The sequence below is a fragment of the Phaseolus vulgaris genome, chromosome 1 (assembly GCF_000499845.2).
Source record: "Phaseolus vulgaris cultivar G19833 chromosome 1, P. vulgaris v2.0, whole genome shotgun sequence".
In the NCBI taxonomy this organism is placed as follows: domain Eukaryota; kingdom Viridiplantae; phylum Streptophyta; class Magnoliopsida; order Fabales; family Fabaceae; genus Phaseolus; species Phaseolus vulgaris.
The window spans coordinates 7,371,087-7,394,422 of NC_023759.2; the positions used below are offsets into that span (position 1 = coordinate 7,371,087).

Below are 23,336 nucleotides of genomic sequence, written 5' to 3' on the forward strand. Positions count from 1 at the left end.
AAATGTTCTTACTGTCGCAATGAAGGTCACAACAGAGGAAATTGTCCATTTAGACAGTAGAGTCATCCTTTGCAATGTTGTTCTCATCAAATATTTTAATATCATCTTCTTTTAATGACTTATATTGAATAATTTATTTTATTTTTAATACATTTATTTTACATAAATACATGTATATTATTACTTTTTACATATTATATAATTTATACTTTCATATATTATATAATCTAAAAATTTATACATAAATTATATCACATTTTTATAAGTGTATTTTTAACTTTAACAATATTTAAAAAATACTAAATATTTTTAATTTATCAAACAAATCATTTTTAATCCAATTTATTTAAAATTATTGTAAAAAATATTCATTTTAATTATTCAACTTTATATATCATTTTCTTATTTATAAAATACTTTTTTTAATTATATATTTTTATTTTTAAAAATATTAATTATCATTTGTTTAAGAAAAAATGAAGTGAACTTGACAATTGAATTGACAACTTTAATTGAGATAAAATACATTGAAGTTGTCAATCCAGTATTCAATTTTATTTAAACTGAAGTTGCCAATCCGGTTGAAATTTTAATTAAAAGAAAAAAAGTAGGAGGTTAAGGAATTTAATTTATATTGTCTACTCCATTGTCAACTTTGACAAAAAAAATATCCATTCTTATAATATTTTCTGAATCTGCCCATTTATGTAAATTTAAAAAAACAACACCATTTTAGTAAAATTCTCGAAAAAAGCATACCCTTGTGGGGGACATGGGTATTGTTGAGTGCGTGCCCTTGAGGAAATAGAAATTTTCACTTGAAATAGCACTATTTGTGCTTTCTATTCTGCCAATAGTACATTTTACACAACATTTAATAAAGGTAGCAAGGTTTTATTTTTAGGTTACTATTGAGTTATTGGGAAGCCACGTGAGAAGAGAAAAAATTAAGGAAAAAATTATAAAAATAATTAATTGAAAAGAACTGTTTGAAGAAAAACTTAAAATTAATTTTTTAACAGTAATAATAATTAATTGTATTTAGTAGGCTCAATTCCCTATCTAGCATCATTTACATCTTTATTTCCCTATCTAGCACCCTTTTGTTTTTATTTCCCTATCTAGCATCCTTTTGTTTTTATTTCCCTATCTAGCACTCTTTTATTTTTTATTTCCCTATCTAGCACCATTTTAAAAATAAATAAATAAATAATAAATTATTATTTTTTTTAATAATTTTAATTTTGAATGCATTAAAAAATAAATATTTTTAATGTTTAAAATAATTAGAAATATAATTAATGAATAAATAAATGAATTTTTACAAAATAAAAATAAAAAAGTAATAAATTAAAAATGTTTAGTTTAAAATTATTATTTTTTAAATAAAGAAAATAAAAAATTAAACTTTACAACAACATAAAAGTTGAATCTATAAACATAAATTACTATTTATTTTGATTATTATTGATGATGTAATCATGTTAATTTCAAGTAAAAAATACAGGACATATTTATAAAAAAACCAAAGTCAATTAGTATTAATTAATAGTGGACACATAAATAATATTGAAGTGTTTACCTAAATGCAAAATTCTAAAAAAAACTAGTACAAATGTTACACTTAATGCTTAAAAATGAGAAGAAAAAAATGCAAAAATAAATAAGTCTAGAAAATAAAAACAACAACAATAAAATAAGTGTAACATTTGTAAAAAAAAATAATTTTAAACTAAATATTTTTAATTTATTACTTTTTTATTTTTATTTTGTAAAAACTCATTTATTTATTCATTAATTATATTTATAATTATTTTAAACATTAAAAATATTTATTTTTTAATGTATTCAAAATTAAAATTATTAAAAAAATAATAATTTATTATTTATTTATTTATTTTTAAAATGGTGCTAGATAGGGAAATAAAAAATAAAAGAGTGCTAGATAGGGAAATAAAAACAAAAGGGTGCTAGATAGGGAAATAAAGATGTAAATGGTGCTAGATAGGGAATTAAGCCTATTTAGTAAGTGTGTAGGTTTTAATTATTTAGAGAAGTAAAAGTGAGATAAATAAATATTTAGAAACAGATATATTTTAAAAAGTACAAAAAAGCAATTTTTTTAAAGAATTAGAAGAAGGTAGAGGAATGTATACGATAGAATTTAATTGATTGAGTTAAAAAAATATTGATTTTAAAAAATAGTATATGTAATATATTAGTTTAGAGAAAAAGTAATTGTGTAGGTTTATTTTAAATGTAAAATTATAATGAGTAGGTGTTTATTTATGAACACAAAATGTTATTTAGGAACTGTTAAAAATTAAAAAAAAAATATACATGAATATGGATTAATTTTGATTAATTGAATAAAATGAATAGTTTATGTTATGTGTAATAATGTTTTCGAGACATATAGATATATGAAGAAATAAAAGTTGTATGTAATATTTAATTTTGAAGAAATATAGTTGTAAAAAAACAAAAAAAAAAGCATGAATTTTTAAATTTTTCTTCATGACATTATATCAAAGAATACTACAATATATAAAGAAACAACTCTAACAACAAAGATTACATCAACAACACACATGCTACAAACATAACATCTACAACAACAATTATAACTAATCGTTAATCAATTACTTCACATTATTATAAGGGCGGGCAAAAAATCCAATCCATAATTATCCAAATTCATATTAGTTTTGATCCATTTAAATGGATTTATTTCAAATCCAAATCCATATTTTTGGATTTCAAATCCAATCCATTTAATTGGATATGGATTAGATATGGATTGGATACATTTTTGAATTATCCAAATTGTATTTTGGGTTGGATTTTGACTTGGCCCGATCCAGGTTGAGCCAAGACAATTCAGGAGCAGGTTGAGCAAAGTTAACCCAAGTCCACGTTGAGCCAAATGAGCCCGGGCCGATGTCAAGCCGAGCGAGCCCGGACTGATGACGAGCAAGCGGGTCCAAGCTGATGTCGAGCCGAGGGGGCCAGGGCCGACATCTACTCATTCGAGCTTGGGACAATGTTGAGTCGTGCGGGACGAGGCCGATGTCGAGTCGTGTGGGCCCGGGCCAATGTCTAATCGTGCAGGCTCGGGCCGATTTTGAATCGTTCAGGCTCGGGCTGGTGTTGAGCCGAGCGAATCCAAATCGATGTCAAAGCGAGCAGGTCTGGTCGATGTCGAGACGGTCGGGCCCGAACCGATGTCGAGGCAAGCGGGCCCGGGCCAATTTCGAGGCGAGCAGGACTGGACCGATTTTGAGGTGAGTGGGCATGGGCCGATGTCGAGCCGACCGGGCCCGGGCAGATGTCAATGCGACCGGGCTTGGGTCGTTGTCGAGTCGAGCGGGCCTGGGCCGATTTCGAAGTGAGCGGGCTCGGGCCGATGTCGAGCCGAGCGGGCTCAAGTTGATGTCGAGTCGAACGGGCCTGATCCGATGTCGAGACGAGCGGGCCCGGGCCGATGTCAAGCCGAGCGTGCTCGGGCCGATGACGAGCCGAGCGAGCCCGGGCCGAAGTCGAGTTTGACGAGCCCGGGCCGATGTCGAAGCGAGTAGGCCCGGTCGATGTCGAGACGATCGGGCTCCAACCCGATGTCGAGGCGAGTGGGCTCAAGCTGATGTCGAGCCGATGCCGAGTCGAACAGGCCCGAGCCGATGTCGAGCCGAACGGGCCCGGGCAGATGTCGATGCTACCGGGCCTGAGCCGTTGTCGAGTCGAGGGGGCCTGGGCCGATTTCGAGGCGAGCGGGCCTGGGCCGATGTTGAGCCTAGCGGGCTCAAGCTGATGTCGAGTCGAACGGGCCCGAGCCAATGTCGAGCCGAGCGGGCCCGGGCCGATGTCGAGCCGAACGGGCCCAGGTTGATGTCGAGCCGAGCGGGCCCGGGCTGATGTCGAGTCGAGCGGGCCCGACCGATGTCGAGCCGAGCGGGCCCGGCCGATGTCGAGCCGAGCGGGCCCGGCCGATATCGAGTCGAGCGGGCTCGGGCCGATGACGAGTCGAGCGGGCCCAGGCCGATGTCAAGCCGAGCGGGCCTGGGCCGATGTCTAGTCTGGCGGGCCCGGGCCGATGTCGAGTCGTTCGGCCCAGGCTGATGTCGAGTCGTTTGGGCCCAGGCCGATCTCGAGCCGAGCGAACCCAAATCGATGTCGAAGCGAGCGGGCCCGGTCGATGTTGAGACGATCGGGCCCCAACCGATGTCGAGGCGAGCGAGCCCGGGCCGATGTCAAGCCGAGCAGGCTCAAGCTGATGTCGATCCGAACAGGCCCGGGCCGATGTCGACGGACCCGAGCCAATGTCGAGTCGTTCGGGCCAAGGCCGATGTCGAGTCGTTCGGGCCCGAGCCGATGTATAGTCGTTCGGGCCGAGGCCGATGTCGAGTCGTCTGGGTCGGGGCCAATGTAGAGCCGAGTTGTTCTGCGTCCAGGTGAGTCGGCTTAGGCCCAGTTTGAGCCAAGTTAGTCTCTGTCCATATCAAAATGGATTTAATGTAATTGACAAAATGGATTTAATATAATTAATAAAGTGGATTTATTCTGGATTCAATCCACTTTAAATGGATTTTAAAAAAATCCACATATATATTTGATCTAGTTAAAGTGGATATGGATTTTAAATCCAATCCATTTATTTGGATTTGGATTGGATCTAGATTGGATTTTGGAAAATCCAATCCATGCCCACCCCTAATTATTACTGCATCATGCTCCATAATTCACATCTGTTGGTTCCACCTTTATCAAATTCACAAATGTCACCAACTCATGTTCTACACATCTTCATCAATTGCAATAAAAATGAATTAGGAAGTTTCTATATAAGGTAGTAGTGACATATGATAAAAAAATATTTGTAACTTCTTGACCCTGAGTGCATAACACTTCATTCTCACTAATCCTCTTCATATGATTAAGCGTAACACCATTTGGGAACCTACAAAAATACACACATCCCATCCTCGTAATAACTCAAGCACATAAGGAATTGTGTGCATTAATTTCTTTAAAGTGAACTATTTTTACTACTATAAATTTCAAATTACACATTCTTCCACTCATCCAACTACACTATACTAGAAGCATTGAAGGTGGGATAGGATGTAACCTTGACATGCATCGGGTGGTTAGGGTGACTAAGGACACTTATCATCAGATAAACATGCACTCTAAAAGATATAACCTGTCAACTTTAATTGAAAAGTGTACCCAACAGAGGTGACTTTGGATGATGCGTTACCTTGATATGCATTGCCTGGTTGGGTGAATACTCTCGGTTTTGTTATATTTTTCTAGGTTAATTGTATTTCCTTAAGGTTTCTTTTGTTCTTATTTTCTATTTTTAGTTCAAATTTGTATTTTCTGTATAGAATTAGGATATTTATAAAAACATAACAAAAATCACATTATTTAGCTTATATTTTGTTTGAACTACCTAATATATGATTTGATCAATTATAGGAACATTTTTTGAACTAGACTTTGATCTTAGAAGCTTAAATGAAGACATTTATATTATGAACACTAGAAGAACCCGAGTGTAAAGAGCAAAAATATGCAAAATACACAATAAACAATCAAAGGTCTTCGGTCAACTGACACTATATATATGGTCAACAAAATGCTTAAAGAAGTAAATGAAGTTAGTTAGTTACTTTTTTTGGCCCGATTTTTGTTAGAAATAAGACTCGTCCATATGTAAAGCATTGAAACTTTGTAAATAAAGCTTATCTGAAGAAGATAAGAGAGACACGACTTAGATAACAAGTAGATTAGACACTTGGGCGTGATGGGAAAGTAGTTTAGTTTCAATTTTTATCACGTACCTTCTTAGGTTTCTTAAGAAAAAAAACCAAGCATCTACATTTTCACCTTCAATAGTAGCAAATGCAATAGGGACTATGTTGTTCCTCCTGTCTTGTGAAATTGCCATTAGTAGGGTGGCTCTATATATGCCATACATGAATGTGCCATCTACTCGGACTAGTGTGTTGCTAAAGTGGATGAATTTGATGTGATCAAAGCTCAACCTTGAAGACTACAAAGTATATTTCTCATTTTTACTATATTAGACTGTAATTTGTTGTTTGTTTTAGCATCACGTATATCTTTATTGTAAGGTTACCTATTTGATAACCATTTTAATTTAATGGTTATTGGTAATTTGGGAATTTCTTTTTATGCATTGGATCATAGAATGGGTACTAGTTTTAAACTGACACATAATTCCTCGATTTTTTGGTTTTATCTTGTTTTTGTAAATTTATTTTTACAAATTATATTAGCTTATAAAACAAGTTAGTTGATTAATCAATTTTTAAATAAAGCCTCTTTATCTTTCATGCGAAGCTTGAGTAGTTTAGGTACCTTTTAGTCTAAATACAACATACCTAGTACTGAATTTTTTTGTTGTATAAGAGTTTGACACCTTTTTGTGCTAGTTATTTATTGAGTCTTCATTGCTCAGAAAAATAAAAAGTTGTCTACATCTAGCCGGTTAACAGAGTTTCAGATTAAAAAATTGGGAATCAATAAATGAAAACAATAAAAAAAAATTAAAGCTCTAAAACTGAAGTTGAAATGTAAAGGGTATTGTAGAGGAAATGTTGCAATATATTGGTGTATGGAATACTTGTGTTTAAGTAGATTTGATGATTATGTAACATTTAATCATTCTTGTTATATGAAAGTCAATGTTGTTATATGACTTTATGGTATTGATTTCTGGTGCAGAGGGGAGTGTGTCATTTACATGGCCTTTTTAGGAACTGATCAAGTAAGTATACCCATTGGCTCCATGTATCTCTACACCATCAGAGCCTTGAATAAATGATCAGTTCAATAACATTCATTAACTTTGTCTCGTTATCCTATTCATTCATATGAAGCTTTTAGTAACACTATCTTTTGATCCTTTATTACATTTATGGAAGATGCTATTGTGATGAGAATGTATCTAAACTACTACCTAACTTTCTAACTTTCTTCCTTATAGAGACATATTTTTATTTTCTCTTAAGTAAAACATCTATAATTTATTCTATATTCTAAATAGTTTAATTCGTATGTTGTTGTTACTGTAATTTTTTTTGAAAAAAAAAACAGCATCCGGTTGGAACTCTTGCTAATACAGGAATTCCTATTGGATGACTTCATAAAAATTAAATTATTTAAGTTTCATATATTCATGTGAATGTAGCTATCTATTTTGTGTAGGCTACTTTTTATATTTTTTTCAAATTCTTCGTGTTTTTATTGATGTTAGCTAGGGGAAGTAAATAAAAGTAAGAGTGGTTAAAGAAATTAGGATTGATTTACTACTGACATTTTAATGGCCTTTTTAGAAATCATCTTTTCACATGTTCAACTATATTTTATCTCAATCTTTGTACGTGTGATTTATTTATAGGTACACTATAGAGTATATCCAAATAATGTATTGCTTCCTTTTAAGGTGAAGATAGTTTAAAGTGGAGCTTTATTAACTACTGAAAGAGGTAAATTGTGTGATTAACAAACTTAACTCATTTATCATTTTAAATATTCAAAGCATGTTTACTATTTTGTTTATTTAATGGTTAAAATTGTGCTGGAAATATTTGGATTCATGGAACTAGAATTTTTTTTGTTTTTACTAATCCTTATTGTAAATTTAGTGCATCACCTCTAGAAAAGTATATTTTAATAATGATTTTACCTTAATTAAATTATATTAGTTTTTAGAATTTGACTCAATTCAATCAGTAATAATTATATTTAATTATTGCAATAATAGAGTTAGTATGATATATGACTGGTATTGCAAGTCTACTCTACCAATTCATTTATTTGTTTCTATCTTCACTCACCAACACACATACTAGCTATTCCTCCAAGAATTCCAGTTGCTAACTCCAAGTCAAGTTTTGTAACTTTAACTTGTGATTAACTCATTAAATTGGAAGAGAACAAGTATTTATTTTCTTTTATTCTTATTATTGTTCAAATTTATTAATTATTTTTTAGACACTTACAATATATGATAATTTTGTATCTATTAGATTAAAGATGGTGGAGAAAGAGTGGACTAAATTTTCAAAATTTAGTAAAAAGTATATTAATGGTGTTGATTAAGACACCAGTAAATTGTCTAGTGTTACATCAAAGTTTAATGGATTTTATTAAGACATGTTATTGATTATTTATACAATTATATTTTGGTAGTTGCTATATTTAGTTTATTTGAATTAGATTTAATTAGTATATATTTATGTCTTTTTTGTAGCTTGATGGCAATGAAAACTATGAAGACAATATTGAAGAAGAATAAACTTATTGATATGTAGTAAAAAAACAATACATTATGTTTTTTTTAACTAAGTTTGTAGTTTTAATTTTGAAGACATGATCGTTATTATTATACTTTAAGAGAAATTTTTTGATTATGTAGTTTGAGCACATCTATTAAAATATGTGAGATTTCTTATTAAGTCACTTCTATTTCAATATATATTATCCTTCAATACTTACTTTCTAGCGAGTATTTGTTAGACTTATCAGAACATCCGATATAGTACCATTATCAGACGACCCATAATGGCGTTGACTCATTGTAAGTTTCCTTCTTGTTCTTGATAGAGACAGATAAATTATATGATAAGATCTTTATCTCTCTATTCCAAAGTTTAAATTGATATAGAAGCTGTTCTTTTTCTGGTGAATTTTCATCCATTATTTGGTGAATATTAGAAGTTATTCTGCACATAAAAATCTGAGTTAGTATCAACGTGGCAAATTCACCCGTGTGCCAAATAAATGGGTTTTAGTATCAACGTCAAGTCTAGATTTTGTTCTTCTAACATAAACAGTAGTCGTTATTTTATTTGGAGATAGGAACATATTCTATGTTCTCAGTAGAATCATAGTAGGTTCAAAACACCCTGTGTGCTGCTGCATAGCCATCCATGGACCTCACCCAAAGTTACTTATTTATAAATCACTACTATCTTCTTTTTTTTTTTTTCATTCCTTAAAATCTACCATATATATTTTAATCTTTGTTACAGTTGCCAATTACTTATATGTATAATAAACTCAAAGCTACGTCTTTGTTAAAATCTTTTACCATATTATTGACATAAAATATTTAGATTAATTACTATAGGAAAATTTGACTTAATATTTTTAACTACATTTTTTTATCCATCTTTATATCCATTGTAGAATATGTAACCCAAACTATACCAATTTAAAAACTATTATATAAATTTTTATTAATAATAAAAACTACTTTACATATTAATATTTTTTTAATTTAATAAATAATATTTAACTTAATTATGACTAATTATTTTTTCTTTCTCTAGTTAGTAGTAAATGATTTTTTATGGTGTTTGATCTCCTTGTTAGATGGGTAAATTAGATAACCTCTCTCACGTACCAAACCTATATACTCTTTCTTTTTATCTCCTCTATTTATCATGTAGACTTAGTTGTCAACAAATCATTTTGCTAATAATTATAAACTTCTTGACTATAATCACAAATGCAAATCTGATTGTTATTATTTCCTTTTCTATTTGATGTTCACATTATGTTGGTTTAGTTAATAACTACACAGAGTAAATTCTGAACCAGTCATCCACAGTGATCTTATATTCCTTGGCATGCTAATAAATTCTCATTCATATCCTTACAAGATGTAAGTCACATAACACTTCATTGAGTAACATTTCTTTGACACATCATTGGTGTTGTGAATGCCTTACCAAACTTCACCAAACTTTACCAAAAGAAAAACCAGAAATGACACAGTAAATTTGGATAAAAAAAGTGGATGCTACAAATCAAGAGCACTCAACTGGTAGCAAATTGTAACCAGACAATACTGTAATATTAGTCCTTAAAAGGAAAAACAAGTGGAGAGAAAATATTCTCAATCTGAACAAAGTTTTGCATCCACAAAAGCAGCAGACAACACTTCCTCTCTCTATCTGTTTTTTTAATTTTTCTTTATCTTCTGTTTTCGTGTTCTTATTTTTACTGTAATGTTTTAACCACCACTTGGCGTTGAACAGTGTCAGAAAAAGCCTTATAAATAGGCATTCAGTTGCACACATAAACTTCATCTCATTTTCATTAGGGTCAAGAACTAAACATGGCAGTAACCCTTGTGGTTGTTGCTGTTCTTGGTACTTCTTTTGTTTATTCATTCCTTAGCCTCTTAGGATCATTTGACTCTAAGTTTTAGCAGAAAATAATGACCATTTTTGGGGTGTTTCTTGCAGGGAATATTGCCTCAATGTCTCTTTACGCTGCACCAACGTATGTTGTGTTCCTCCACTCGATAACACTATTTCACCTTCTCATTTTGTCATCATGAAGCATTGGCCAACCATGGTTTTACTTGTGTAGGGTTACCTTCAAAAGGGTCATAAGGAAGAAAAGCACAGAGGAGTTTTCATGCATTCCTTACATCATAGCCCTGATGAACAGTCTCCTTTACACTTGGTATGGATTGCCGATCATAAGCAACAAGTGGGAAAATTTTCCTCTGGTCACAGTTAATGGAGTTGGGGTTCTCTTTGAACTATCTTATATTCTCATCTATTTCTGGTTTTCTTCACCTAAAGCAAAGGCAAGTTTATTCATTATTTTCTGCATGTATAAAACATCTTTTCAAGTCCTAAAAGCTTATGTAAAATTCAGCATTCAAGCAAAATCATCAACAATCAATTCCGCAAACAAATTTAAAAGATTAAGATATCAACTTTAAGATCTTTCTGTAATAACAGGTGTCAAACACTAGAGGAGCTCACCTAACTTACGTAGAAATGAGTTATATAAAAGCAAAAAGATTCACAAATTTATTATGTTTAAAGTTTGGAATTAAAGATAGTGTTACAAAATTTTAAATTAAAAGTGGTAATATAGATTTAGTCATGTCAAATCTGTCTCATTTTCTCACCTCAATCAATCTAACATGTACAGAGTTTTCATTATATTAACTTATTTAAAAAAAGAAGGAATGGCCAAAAACATTAACTCTAGTGACAAACTTGCAAAAAAATCTTATACCATCAAAATACATGAAATAAAAACTAGATAACAGCATCACGTGACTTCAAAAGGTTCTTTTTACTGTGTATTATGTGCAATTTTTTTTTCAAGGTTTAATTTTTGGAAATTACAAATTACGGGTTAATCCTTTTGACACCATTTCTCACATGTAAAAGTTACATGATTTCGGTATAATTTTTTTAAATGAAAATCTTGTTATAGTAGTACAATTTTATATTGATATTTCAGAAATTGTACACGATTTCTTTAATAAAATCGTGTTGTTGTGATAATTAATTTTATTATAAAGTGAACTTTAAACTTAATTCAATTTTACAAAATTGATTCTTGGAACGAGGTTTGCACTCACTTATATACATTGAAAAGTCCTAATCTTTAGTCGATGTGGGATCTCCAACACACTCCCAATGTCAAAAGTGACAATTCATGCGTGGGACAACATATTATGAGTGGTTCGATAACGGTCCGATAGCGGTGGCACAATAGGTCCAACAAATACTCGCTAGGATAGACTTTAAATAACTTTGATACCATATTTACAAAGTAAACTTTAAATTTAATTCAATCTCATAAAACCGGCTCATGTAATAAGGTTTATATATATATAAAAGTCATAATCTCTGATCTAGTGGATATCCAACAAATTTGTAATTTTCAAAAAAATCAGTCTCATTTTTAGGTAGGTATATTGTTTGCTGAAACACATGAAAGTTTACAGGTGAAGGTGGCCATGACAGCAGCAGCAGTTCTTACAGTGGTGGGTGTTATTGGCATTGTATCAACTTTTGGCATCCCAGATCACCGTCACCGAAAGCTTCTGGTGGGTAGCATAAGCTTGGGGGTCTCAATAGCACTCTATGCATCGCCTTTGGTTGCAATGGTGAGCCATAGTTGGATTAAAAGGAAACAGAGAATAGCAAAACCAAAAAAGAGGAACAGAGTGGTTCCATCATAAAAGAAAAAGAGATAATTTTGTTCTGTTCATATTAATTGCAGAAGAAAGTGATAGAAACGAAGAGTGTGGAATTCATGCCACTACCTTTGTCTTTGAGCTCCTTGTTTGCCTGTCTAATGTGGATGACTTATGGACTTCTCATTCGCGATATTTTCGTTGCGGTATGTAACATACTTGCTGTTTTTCTTCCAAAATACATTGTAAAATAGTAACATTAAATAATGGTTGAATTAACGAAAAAAATATTCTAACATGGGATAATAAGTTATTTTAATTTTAGAAAGAGTTTTAATAGTTGTGCAATAAAAAGAGTGGTTTTGTAACAGGGGCCAAATGTGGTTGGAACTCCCTTGGGCATCCTCCAGCTGGTTCTCTACTGCAAATACTGGAAGAGGAGACCCACGGAAGAGCCCAACAAGCAAAACGAGCACCACGAAAAGCTGGACTTGGAAATCGGACATGATAAGAACCTCAATGTTCCTAACTGAATTTCGATATACTAAAAAAGAAATGATAACTCTTAATATTATTAATTTAGATATAAATATATATAATAAAAGATAAATTTATAATTAAATGATATAAAAAAGTATTAAAATAATAATATTGAGATTATAATGTAATTGTATAAAAAAAATAGACTTGTCAATATATCATTACCATTAATAAAATTACCTATCATCATTTTATGTCTCTTCTTATACCGATTCAACTTCTTCTAGGATTCGAGCTTTTATGTTCTTTGATCTACAGAAAAAAAAAAAAAAAACAGTTCATGTATTTGGCAGTTGATGTATTCACCACACAAATTTAAGTCATAGTGTGCTAGTGCAAGTTATATGTTTAGGGTTTATATAAAAGCTTTATATTTCACCAACAAAGCAACTAAAAGTATAATACCTATATAAATATGTAATTAAAATGTAATACCTATATAAATATGTAATTAAAATTTAAAAGATAAATATATTTTCATACTATAATATGAAATTAATTTTTATCTCTAATCTAAACTTTAAACCTCTCTTATAAATGAATTTGTAATAATTTAACGAATCATTATCAATATTTTTTTTACGTAATAAATTTTTATCATAAATTATATCATAATATTATAACATAAATGTTAACAATAAATTAATATTAAATATTTTAACTTTTTAATTCACATTAAAAATTCATTTATCACCCGAAATTCTAAAATTTCTATTAGAAACGAAAATCAATAATGAAATTAAAAAAACATATTTAACTCAAATTTAAAATAACTCATAATATGTCGTTATTAATTAATGATAAATGAACTATAATATATATCTTAATTTTTTAATTTACCTAATAAAATATATTTTTGTAAAAAGATAATTAAAAGTAATAATTTCAAAATAATGTGAACTGTTGATGGATACGTGAATTTACAATAATAGTTTACCGAATGTAATCAAATATTTAACTGAATTAATTATCTATGATGAATTTAAGTAGATTAACAATTACATCATTGTTGACCTAATAAACTGCACTGAATTAATTACATTAAATTAGCATTTAGTGGTATTAGAATAGTGAATGAAACTATATAATAATCTCACAAAAAAAGTATGAATAAGATAGTCACTAACTACTACTTCAACTTTACTCTAATGAATAAAGATATGTGAATGAACTAATAAGTTGAATTTTACTCAATGAAATGAATAAAATCAATCTATAGTTAGGGAACAAATTTGTCATAAAATAATGACAGAATTTATGAAGGAAAAAAAGTTGTTAAAAATGTGAGAGATTTTTTTTTTTCACATACAATCGCAAAATATATTGCAATATAAATTTAAAATATTTAGTAAAAAATAAAAATCAATATTTTAATTTTTTGGGATAAATAAATCATGTGATATTTAGAACGAAACTGTCTGTTTAGTTTTAAAATAATGAAAATCCAAGTTTTTAATATTATAGTTCAATGATAACATAACGTATAATTTACTAATAAGTTGGTCTTTAAAATTATATTTTAACAACAAAATACTCTCACCAGACTTAATTATAGATGTAATACTAACACTTGATTAGGTTATAAATATATAACACTATTGAAAAATGAATTTCACTCTCTTCAGTTTAATATTTATATATATTTTTATGATTCATAAATGATTTGAAATAATTGAGGTTTTTTTAATACAAAAGAGGACAATAATTATCATTCAGCATACCTACTGTTACAAAATACTATGAATGCGAACCAAAGAATATATTGAGATCAGAAAAACAATGTTGATGGAAGAAGATATAGAAAATATGAATATATTATATTTACATAACCAAAGAATTTATACAAATAAGTAAAATATTATTTATTGAAAAAAGAAAATTTTCTTATCATTTTCTCCTTTTTATTTAATTTTTTTGTTTTTTTTTTCTTTATAATTACACTAAAGAAAGTGATCAAATAATATATTCTCTTTATACAATGGTATACATAGAAATTATTATTACAGTTATCATTATTAACATGTTTATCACTTTTTATAAATATGATAAATACTATTATGATTATTATTATTATGCTGCTAGTTATTATATTATATATTATCATAATTATTATAATTATCACCATTAATAATCTTAATAATGATTAGTTTTGTGAATATCATTTTTATTAATATGATTATTATAATATGTATTATTATTTAAAAAAATTGATATCATTATTATTACTATAATTATTGTTATGAATATATTTGGTATTATTGTTATAATGTTTTTTTATTATGAATAATAGTATTATTATGATTATTCTTAATAATAATTTGTATCGAGCTACCTCTTATTACTATAATTGTTTTTCTTATTTGTAATACTATTATTATATTATTATTGGGTTTAAAGTCATTCATACACACCGGAAATCGTTTTATTTGTAAGTTTCCACTCTCACAACCTTCTTGTAGTTGTTAATATTACTACAATTATTATTATTATTATTACTATTATTATTATTATTATTATCATTATTATTATCATTATTATTAATAATATTATTAATATTAATATCATTATAATAAAATTGTCACCATGTTAGAACCATGGATGTTGATGCACAAATATCGGAGGTGAAATGTCCTAATTGGAGGACTCATCGTCGTCCAATAATGCACGCCAAAACTATTTCTTTTTGCATCAAAATTTGTTTATCAACGGGCTAGGGGTGTTAGCATCAAAATAAGCACCAGGCAAATTCTTCCTATAACCAATCAATTTGAACCATACATAATTTTAAATTTCCAAAAGTCTTTCATTTTTTTAAATCAAAATTTAAAATTGAAAATAATACATTCCAAAAAGATAGATATGAAGAGATTATTGTGTTCCGAAAATAAAAATCCAGAAAAAAAATCAAAATCTCATTCTGAATAAAAAAATTCATAATATAAAATTTATTCTCCAAAAAATATCTAGAACATATTCCAAAAAAGGAGGTCTGAAATGTATTTTTATATATCCTTCCATTTTATTTAAGGACATTTATGTCTTTTTATTGTGAAATTGGGTGTGAAGTTATATATGGTGCAGGAAGTAATTGCCTTAGCACCATCCCCACATTGTTGGCAATTGTTTCCTGCACCCGATCAATTATGACTGGCACCTGACGAATTTTTAAAATTTTCATTGTGTCATTCTCTTCTTCACTTTGAAAAATAGTGTATGGTGAGGTAGAGGAAGTTCATTGTTGTGGTGAAACTTTGCTTTGAGCTGCAAAAGATGAGGTTTACATTCATTGTTGTGCACAGACATTCAGTGTAAGGTGCGATTGCCAAGTTAATGGGTAAGTAGTCATTTGAACTCGTTTATGGTGTTTCGTTCGAACTGAGCTGGTCCCAAATATTGACTTCTGGAAGTCTGGTTTTTGCATTACAGATGTCAAAATTCAAAAGTCTGTTTTTTGCATTGCGGATGTCAAAATCCGAAAGTCTAGTTTGTTGCTTCCAAATGCCCATGTCCGTAACTGAAAATTGGCTTACGAATGTACATATCCGGGATTTTTTTATGCAATACGGATGTACATATCTGGAAGCTAAGTATTGATTTTTTTTGCCTTATGGATTTATTTATCCGGAAGCTAAGTGTTCATTTTTTTTTCAGCAACCCAATGGATATAACGAAGTCATACATGGGAGTTTTAGGGTAGATTGATGTGTGGGATGAATTAGATGATATTGATATGGAGCATTCAATAAGTTATAACGCATTAGATAATGAACACAGGACACATGAGTGTAGTGAGGCATTTTCTACAAATGAGGTATGGTCAATGTTAGGGTTGTGAATGCTTTTTTTTATGAATTGTTTTAAAATTTGGCATATGTTATTGTAGGTATTTCGTGATCGAGATGAGCTGTTAAAGTGGGTGAGAAGTGTTGGCTATAGTTATGAGTTTGTTATTATTATATTAAGGTCAAATACATGCACAGGCCAACGAGGAAGGATGACCTACGTATTGTTAAGTTGTGAGAGAAGAGGTAAATATAGACAGTATAAAAAAGAAGTAGATGTCAGTCGAACGGGAAGTAGGACGTGTGAGTGTCCTTTCAGATTGCGAGGCAAACCAGTCAAAGGTGGTCAAGGGTGGATGGTTGAATTAATTTGTGGTTCTCACAATCATGATTTGGCAGAGACAATGGTGGGTCATTTGTATGCTGGAAGGTTAAGTATAGAGGAAAAGTTTATGGTTGAGGATATGACTAAAACTTCAGTGAAGCCAAGAAATATCCCCCGTAAGCCCAAGAATATCCCTCGGTAAGCCTCAAATCAACAAAAACTCAAGATAAAACACACTAACTGATGTAGCACTCTTGTCCGCAAAAATAGTGCAACCAACAAGGTGAAGTAAGTAAGCTCTGGCAGCCACAATCCACTGCCTCCTTGAGCATGCGTCTTCATACACATCTCTTAACCAACTCAGGCGCACATGAGCTCCCCGACAGTGTCTTGTTTCTTCATATGCAACTCCATGGTCAACACGGAGGGATTCTACCAATAAATCATTCGTCGAATCTGCATCTAAGGTTTCCTATGTGTAAAAATGACTGACAATGGGTAAATGCAATAAATTTGACACATAATCAAGAGTGATGGTCATCTCCCCAACTGGTAAATGAAAGTTGTTTGTCTCAGCATGCCACCTCTTTACAAAAGCACACAACAGTCCTCAGTCTAAATTCTCATAACTAGCATGAAGCAGGCCACCTAAGCCAGACAATTCTACAACAGCTTGTATGTGCTCATGAGGTGCTCCTAACTTATTTATCTTCCTCCCATGTGAAATGACCTTCATCTCACCACGATCCTACAATAATCAACATATATCATCAATAAATAGATACATACCAAATACAAAAAAATATTTTTCATTACTTACCAAACCATCCCACAACTGTCTGGCTACATGATGTTCATTATTAACGAGTAAGGACTTATCCAATGGCCCTCCTGGATAACCTTCATCATCAACTTCGACTTCTTCTTGTTCAATATAATCTTCAAAGTGTTCATTTGGAATTGAAGTACTAGGGCCACCCCGTTTTCTTCTCACCAATGTAGTTGGTCGCACACGGTCCAAATTAGAACTTCCTCCACCTCTAGTCCTCACCATCTTACATTTCATTAAAATAACATTCAATCCAACATATATAAAAAATTATAACACATATAGTATAAAAGAAAAAATGAAAAATTCCATAGAAGTCAAGTGCTTTAACTACCTAACACTAATACGGATATTAATATCCGCAGAACAACAACAAATTCTAGATAAAAATATCCGCAACTCAAAAGTCCATTACGAATAAAAATATTCGGAAGCCACTAATCAACTACGGATAAAAATATTCGGAAGGCAATAATGAACTACGGCTAAAAATATCCGAAAGGCAATAATGAGCTACGAATAGAAGGCAATACTCAACTACGGATAAAAATATTCGGAAGCCATGTCAGTGTACCTTGACCTTTTTGACGATGGTTCCTTCTCCGACTTCCAAAGATGACCGTCGCAGCTGCTGCTCTGCCTGCGATGCTGAAGGTCACTGACGGTGAAGCAAATGAACGGAGACAAAGGTGGCTGACGGTGATGGTTGCGCCTGCGGTTGTTGGTTCACGCACAAACGAAGAAGAAGAAGAATAGGGTAGGGTGCATGACATTGGGTGCATATCACACTTAAGGTATTTTCAAATTCATTAAGGGTAGTTTAGTCTTTTCCTACATGCGATTGGGTGCCAACTCAAAATGATCAGGTGCAGGGAGAATCAGTGATGGCAAATTTCATGAAGGTCTTCTTGAATCATGTAAGATATGGTGCGGAAGCTATGTATGAGTGTGTGCAAGATCCTCCTAAGAGTGGTGTTGATCTTGAAGGTGCATGATAGGTATGAATATAGGGAGGTTCGGCCAGCCCAAGTAAAGGTGAAGGATGTGAAGTTTAGAGCCTAAAGTTCTAGGGAGAAGCAAAGCTTGGCACAAAATGGCAGCATAACTTTACTCACAATAAACTTGGAAAATACAAGGGATAACCTTCCTATTTATAGGCTATAAAACCGTAAAAGCTAAGCTAAGTGTAAATGAAATGAGAGCCAAATGAAATGCAAGAATGACAAGGCACGTGGCACATGCTCATGACTGGCCAAACACAAAAGAGGTTCTAGAATGTTCACTCAATTATGCTTTCTACACTACTCTAATTACTAAGCACCCCTAATGGGCCTCCATGTAACATGTACAAGGCTTTCTCTCTTCCATCTGTGGCTTCATTCAATTGGGCGTGAAAGTGCTTAGCCATTGATCTTGTAATTGGGCCTAGACGGTCTAGGCCTCCCTCTAGACGCTCCATGTGTAGCCTCCCCTCTTCACGTCCTAGACGCTCCTTCCTTGAGTCTAGACGCTCATCATGATCTAGCTTTGGGTCTTGGCTTTCATGGTGGGATGTGCTTGGCCCTCCTCCATCAATCAGCCCACATTGTTTTCCCCTTTTCGACCCAATCGATCCAAAGGCTTTTGTACCATACCTCGGTCCAAACTTTCAATAATTAGAAATTACTGATAAGTGTCTAATTTCAGTAATATTTCATATTAAAATATAGACACTTATGAGGATTTATTGCTAATATACATATAAAATAATCCCTAATTTATGAATTTATACCTTTTTACATTTTTATGAGCTTTATTTGAATAAGAGCATTTTATTCCCAAATTTGGTGTTAATTGCATATTTCTAGGATTGAAGATTTGGAGTAAAGGAGAATAATTTGAGCTAAAAAGAGAAAGTTCGAAGGTCCCATAATGGAAAAAGATGCAAAGAAATATTTGGCCTTTTTTATGTTTTATCATTTAGCCAATTAGCACGACACAAGAAACAACCTAACCCTAGAAAACTAGGATAAATAGAGGGCTAGAGGCTCAACCCTAGTGTGCCAGATTGAGAGGAAAACACCATATAGTGAATTGTAACCCATTTGGGAGAATTGAAGGTGCTAGAAGTATGCGTGGCTAATTCTACCCGTTGGGATTGGGAGTAATCTGCTCATACTCTTATGTATTGAGGTGATATCTTATATATTAATATTCAGTTCTTGATTGATTATTGGTATTGTTGTTTTACTTTTAATTTTCCGTGACAAATTGAGAATCTTAAATCTGACCAAGAGGTATTTTTAGGGTTTGGACCTAAACAACAATACTTAACATATTTGAGTGCTAGGAATAGACTTGAAATGTTAATTGCTATTAAACGTCTGAGCTTCGTTCTAAGTTGTTCTTATAATTATGCGAGGGATCGATAGTTAGGGTACATTCTTAAGGATTTTATATGCGAGGAATCGATATAAATGATTTTTATACGGGCATCAATTTCAATCAAAGAACTTAATATTGACATGCTAATCAAAATACATGAGAGTGAGAGAGATGAAACTTAATCCCTATTTTTCCAATTGAAACAACTAATTTTTTGTTTGTTTTCTTATTGATCATCACCAACACAAATACACTTTTAATTGTTTTGTTCTATATTTAGCGATTACTGTACTTGATAATTCACTGTTCCTTGTGGGATCGATATCCGTTCTTAGGGACAATTATTACTTCTGACAAAACGGTGCACTTGCCGTAAAAAGTCATCAATTACCACCCAACTATTTATTTAGTAATTTTGTCAAATGGTTTTTGGCAGATGATTTTTCTTTATCTTCCACATACTTTGTATCCAAGCAAAAACCTTTCTCTTAGATTTCAACCATCTTCTTCAACCACCACCGAAACTGCAATTGTGTTTAAAGAGAAAAAAAGTTGATAACGCCAAAAAGCCACCCACCTATGGCACCTTTAAATCCCCAAGACAGCAAAAAAGAGTGCCAAAAATCAAAGAACTCATTCACATTTCATCAAGGTGTTAAAAAATGTTTATTTATTTTATTTGCAAACTCTTCCATTCTGTCATTGATTCAACCATGTGTCATTGTTATTCCTTGAATTGTTTTCATATGTTTACAGTTACACGGAGACGCTTGACGATGTCTATAGACACTATAGTGGCAATTTTGTGAATAAAAGCAATATATAGGCAACAATTATAATTACATCCATAGTCTATTTGAAACGATTATAAGGGATATTATCCATTAATCATATTTTGAAAATATTTGATATAGAAATAATTCAAACTCTGTTTTTTTTTAAGACTTTTATAATGGAATAGTGTTTAGTTAAATGCTTTCCAAAATCATTTAATCCAATAATCCTATTTGAAAATAATGTTTTCTATAATTTATAAATACCAAATAAGATTTGGAAAAAATAAAAGAGTGTCTTAAATCATTTTAGGAATGTAATTAAGCATAGACACTTCCCTATCACAATGTTTCGTCTAATGCTTTGACGATGCTTGTATCATCTGACATGTGTAAATTCCAACGTGCTTCTAATGCTTGTGAACTTGTGCATCTGCCTTGTTTACCCAAAAACTTAATCTAATGTGAGCTTTTATTGAGTTCATCAACACTAGGATCGTCTTATGTGATCTTTCTCAATTGTTTCGTCTGATCCTTTCTCTAACGAGAGCATCGTCTAACATTATGATTGTGTGTCATTAGTTCGTGTAACAACCTTTTCTCTTTGTTATATCATCCAATGAGTCTTGCTCGCCTACTCTATTGTTTTTGTTTATCTTTAGTGCACATGAGTGAGTTTTGTCATATCACAACACACTTTATAGTGTTTGTTATCATCAAAACATATAGACACCCATATAATGAGATTGTTTGATGGATATTGAACCGTCTACTGACTTAACACCTTACATCTTGATAACGTTCAATGTATGAACATGACAATTAAGATCAATCAAACATGACTAAAAATCAATAGATATCCAATAACTTGCAACAAAATATATTTAAGACCCAAACCAATTGGTAGAAAAATGTAATTAATGAATATGGACAAAACTAACTGATTGAATGAAACACCTTGATGTTTTAATTTAGGAATCAAGAACAAATGATCTAATCGATTAAAAAGTCTTGAATCATCTTATATGGTCTTGTATGTTTCTCGAAAATCTAGTTTGGATTTTGGAACTCACGAACAAATAAATTCCAAGAGAAAACAATGAATTATATTCTTGACAATTCAAAAAAAAATTTGGAATTGAAAAATAAACACACACAAGTTCCTATAATCTTGTCACTGAACACGAATTTAACCAAGTAATTATATAAGTATGAAAGTTTGATTCTTTGGAAGTAAAAGAGATAAAGAACGCACAACCATGGAGGAATAAAGTTAATGAAGAACATGCACTCTAAAAAAGATAAGTGTAAATGACAATCATCACTTGAATTTAGAAAGCTCAAGATAAGATTCTAAGGTTGAGAACTTACCTCTTGAAATCAAGAATGGTGAAAGCTCTCACTAATTCATCGATATTATCAAATAATGTTACAAATGAGATCTACCATGTTTATACAAGCAAGACTTGTGGATTCAAATAGACAAGGACATGTTTGCTTTGTGTGTTAAGCCTCCCAAACAAGGCCATTACAGGAAGATGAAGTGTCTAGACCTTGTTTGATTGGTTGTTGCCAACCAAAGTACTTATTTTTGTATATTTGTCTTTTATTTCTATTCTAAGGAAAGATATTATTCTATCTACTTTTTTTATAAAAAAATTCATGTTAGGGATCACTATGAAACTTGACATCTCAACTAGGCTGACACCTCAAGTAACTACAATCATCTACCTTACATGAAAAAAAGAATTATTAAAAAAGAAAGAAATAAAGGAAATACAAACAAATATGAGGGAATTAGACCAAAACCCACATATAAAAAATATAACAAAAACGATACTTAGATAATCTATACCTATTAATAAAGAATTCTAAGAAAAGACTAGATAGAAGCCTATTATACCAATGAAATTGTTCTCTATAAATAAACCCCTAAGTTAACAAGTTTGTCAGTACATGTATTCCCTTCATGAAAAATGTGAGAAATCCTAAATTTAATTTTTCCACAGTAATTAAGACAAGTTTTTCACCTATTACGAAAAATCTAAAGAACATTAGTCATAACACTAAATGCAACACAAACCAAGACAAAATTACATTCAAGCCATAAACTAGTAAGACTCATCTTTTGAGTTTTTTCAATGACATGTATAACTCCATAAATCTCAGCAACTAAAACAGTTTGAATATCAATAAAAGTAGATAAACCGCCAATAAACTTTCCCATACTCCCACGAGAAATATAACCACAGTCAACAAACATAGGAAAACATTATAATAATTATCTATATTCCTAATATTTTTTTCAAGCTTCTTATACATTCTCCTTTTATGTTTTTCTTTATAATCTTAAGAGTTATTTGTAATCTCTTATTCCTTGATTCTTTTCTCTGAAGCCCCGGTACAGACCTTCTTGTAGTGATTTAAGTTCCTTTTGTTTTTTTGGTTAAGATCACATCAACTTTTCTCTTAAACAAGCTTTAGATGAACATAATTTAAAAATTGTATAAGGAAAAACAATTTCATGGCTTATCAAAGACTATACTTCTTTTCACGGATGTATTTTTTCAAATTAGCACAGTAAAAAATAAAGTTATTAGTTTATTAATATTTGATATTATTTATTACAATAAAAACTATAAAGCATTTTGATAATTATCCTACTTTTGTAAAAATAAAATTCTCATTAATAATAGTATTGAGATACAACCATTTCAATCAAATAGTCTAATGATCA

The 23,336-nt window shown here is 31.5% G+C and overlaps 1 protein-coding gene and 1 pseudogene across 1 annotated transcript; both read left to right on the plus strand.

Moving 5' to 3' along the window:
• Nucleotides 1–9,952: 9,952 nt before the first annotated feature.
• LOC137813431 (bidirectional sugar transporter SWEET3-like) lies at nt 9,953–12,724 on the plus strand (annotated as a pseudogene).
• A 3,132-nt stretch (nt 12,725–15,856) lies between these two features.
• Nucleotides 15,857–16,835, plus strand: LOC137815386 (uncharacterized). Its single transcript, XM_068618528.1, has 4 exons — nt 15,857–15,860; nt 15,953–16,032; nt 16,224–16,337; nt 16,410–16,835. The coding sequence occupies exons 1-4, from the start codon at nt 15,857–15,859 to the stop codon at nt 16,833–16,835; spliced, it is 624 nt and encodes a 207-aa protein (XP_068474629.1).
• Nucleotides 16,836–23,336: the final 6,501 nt, after the last annotated feature.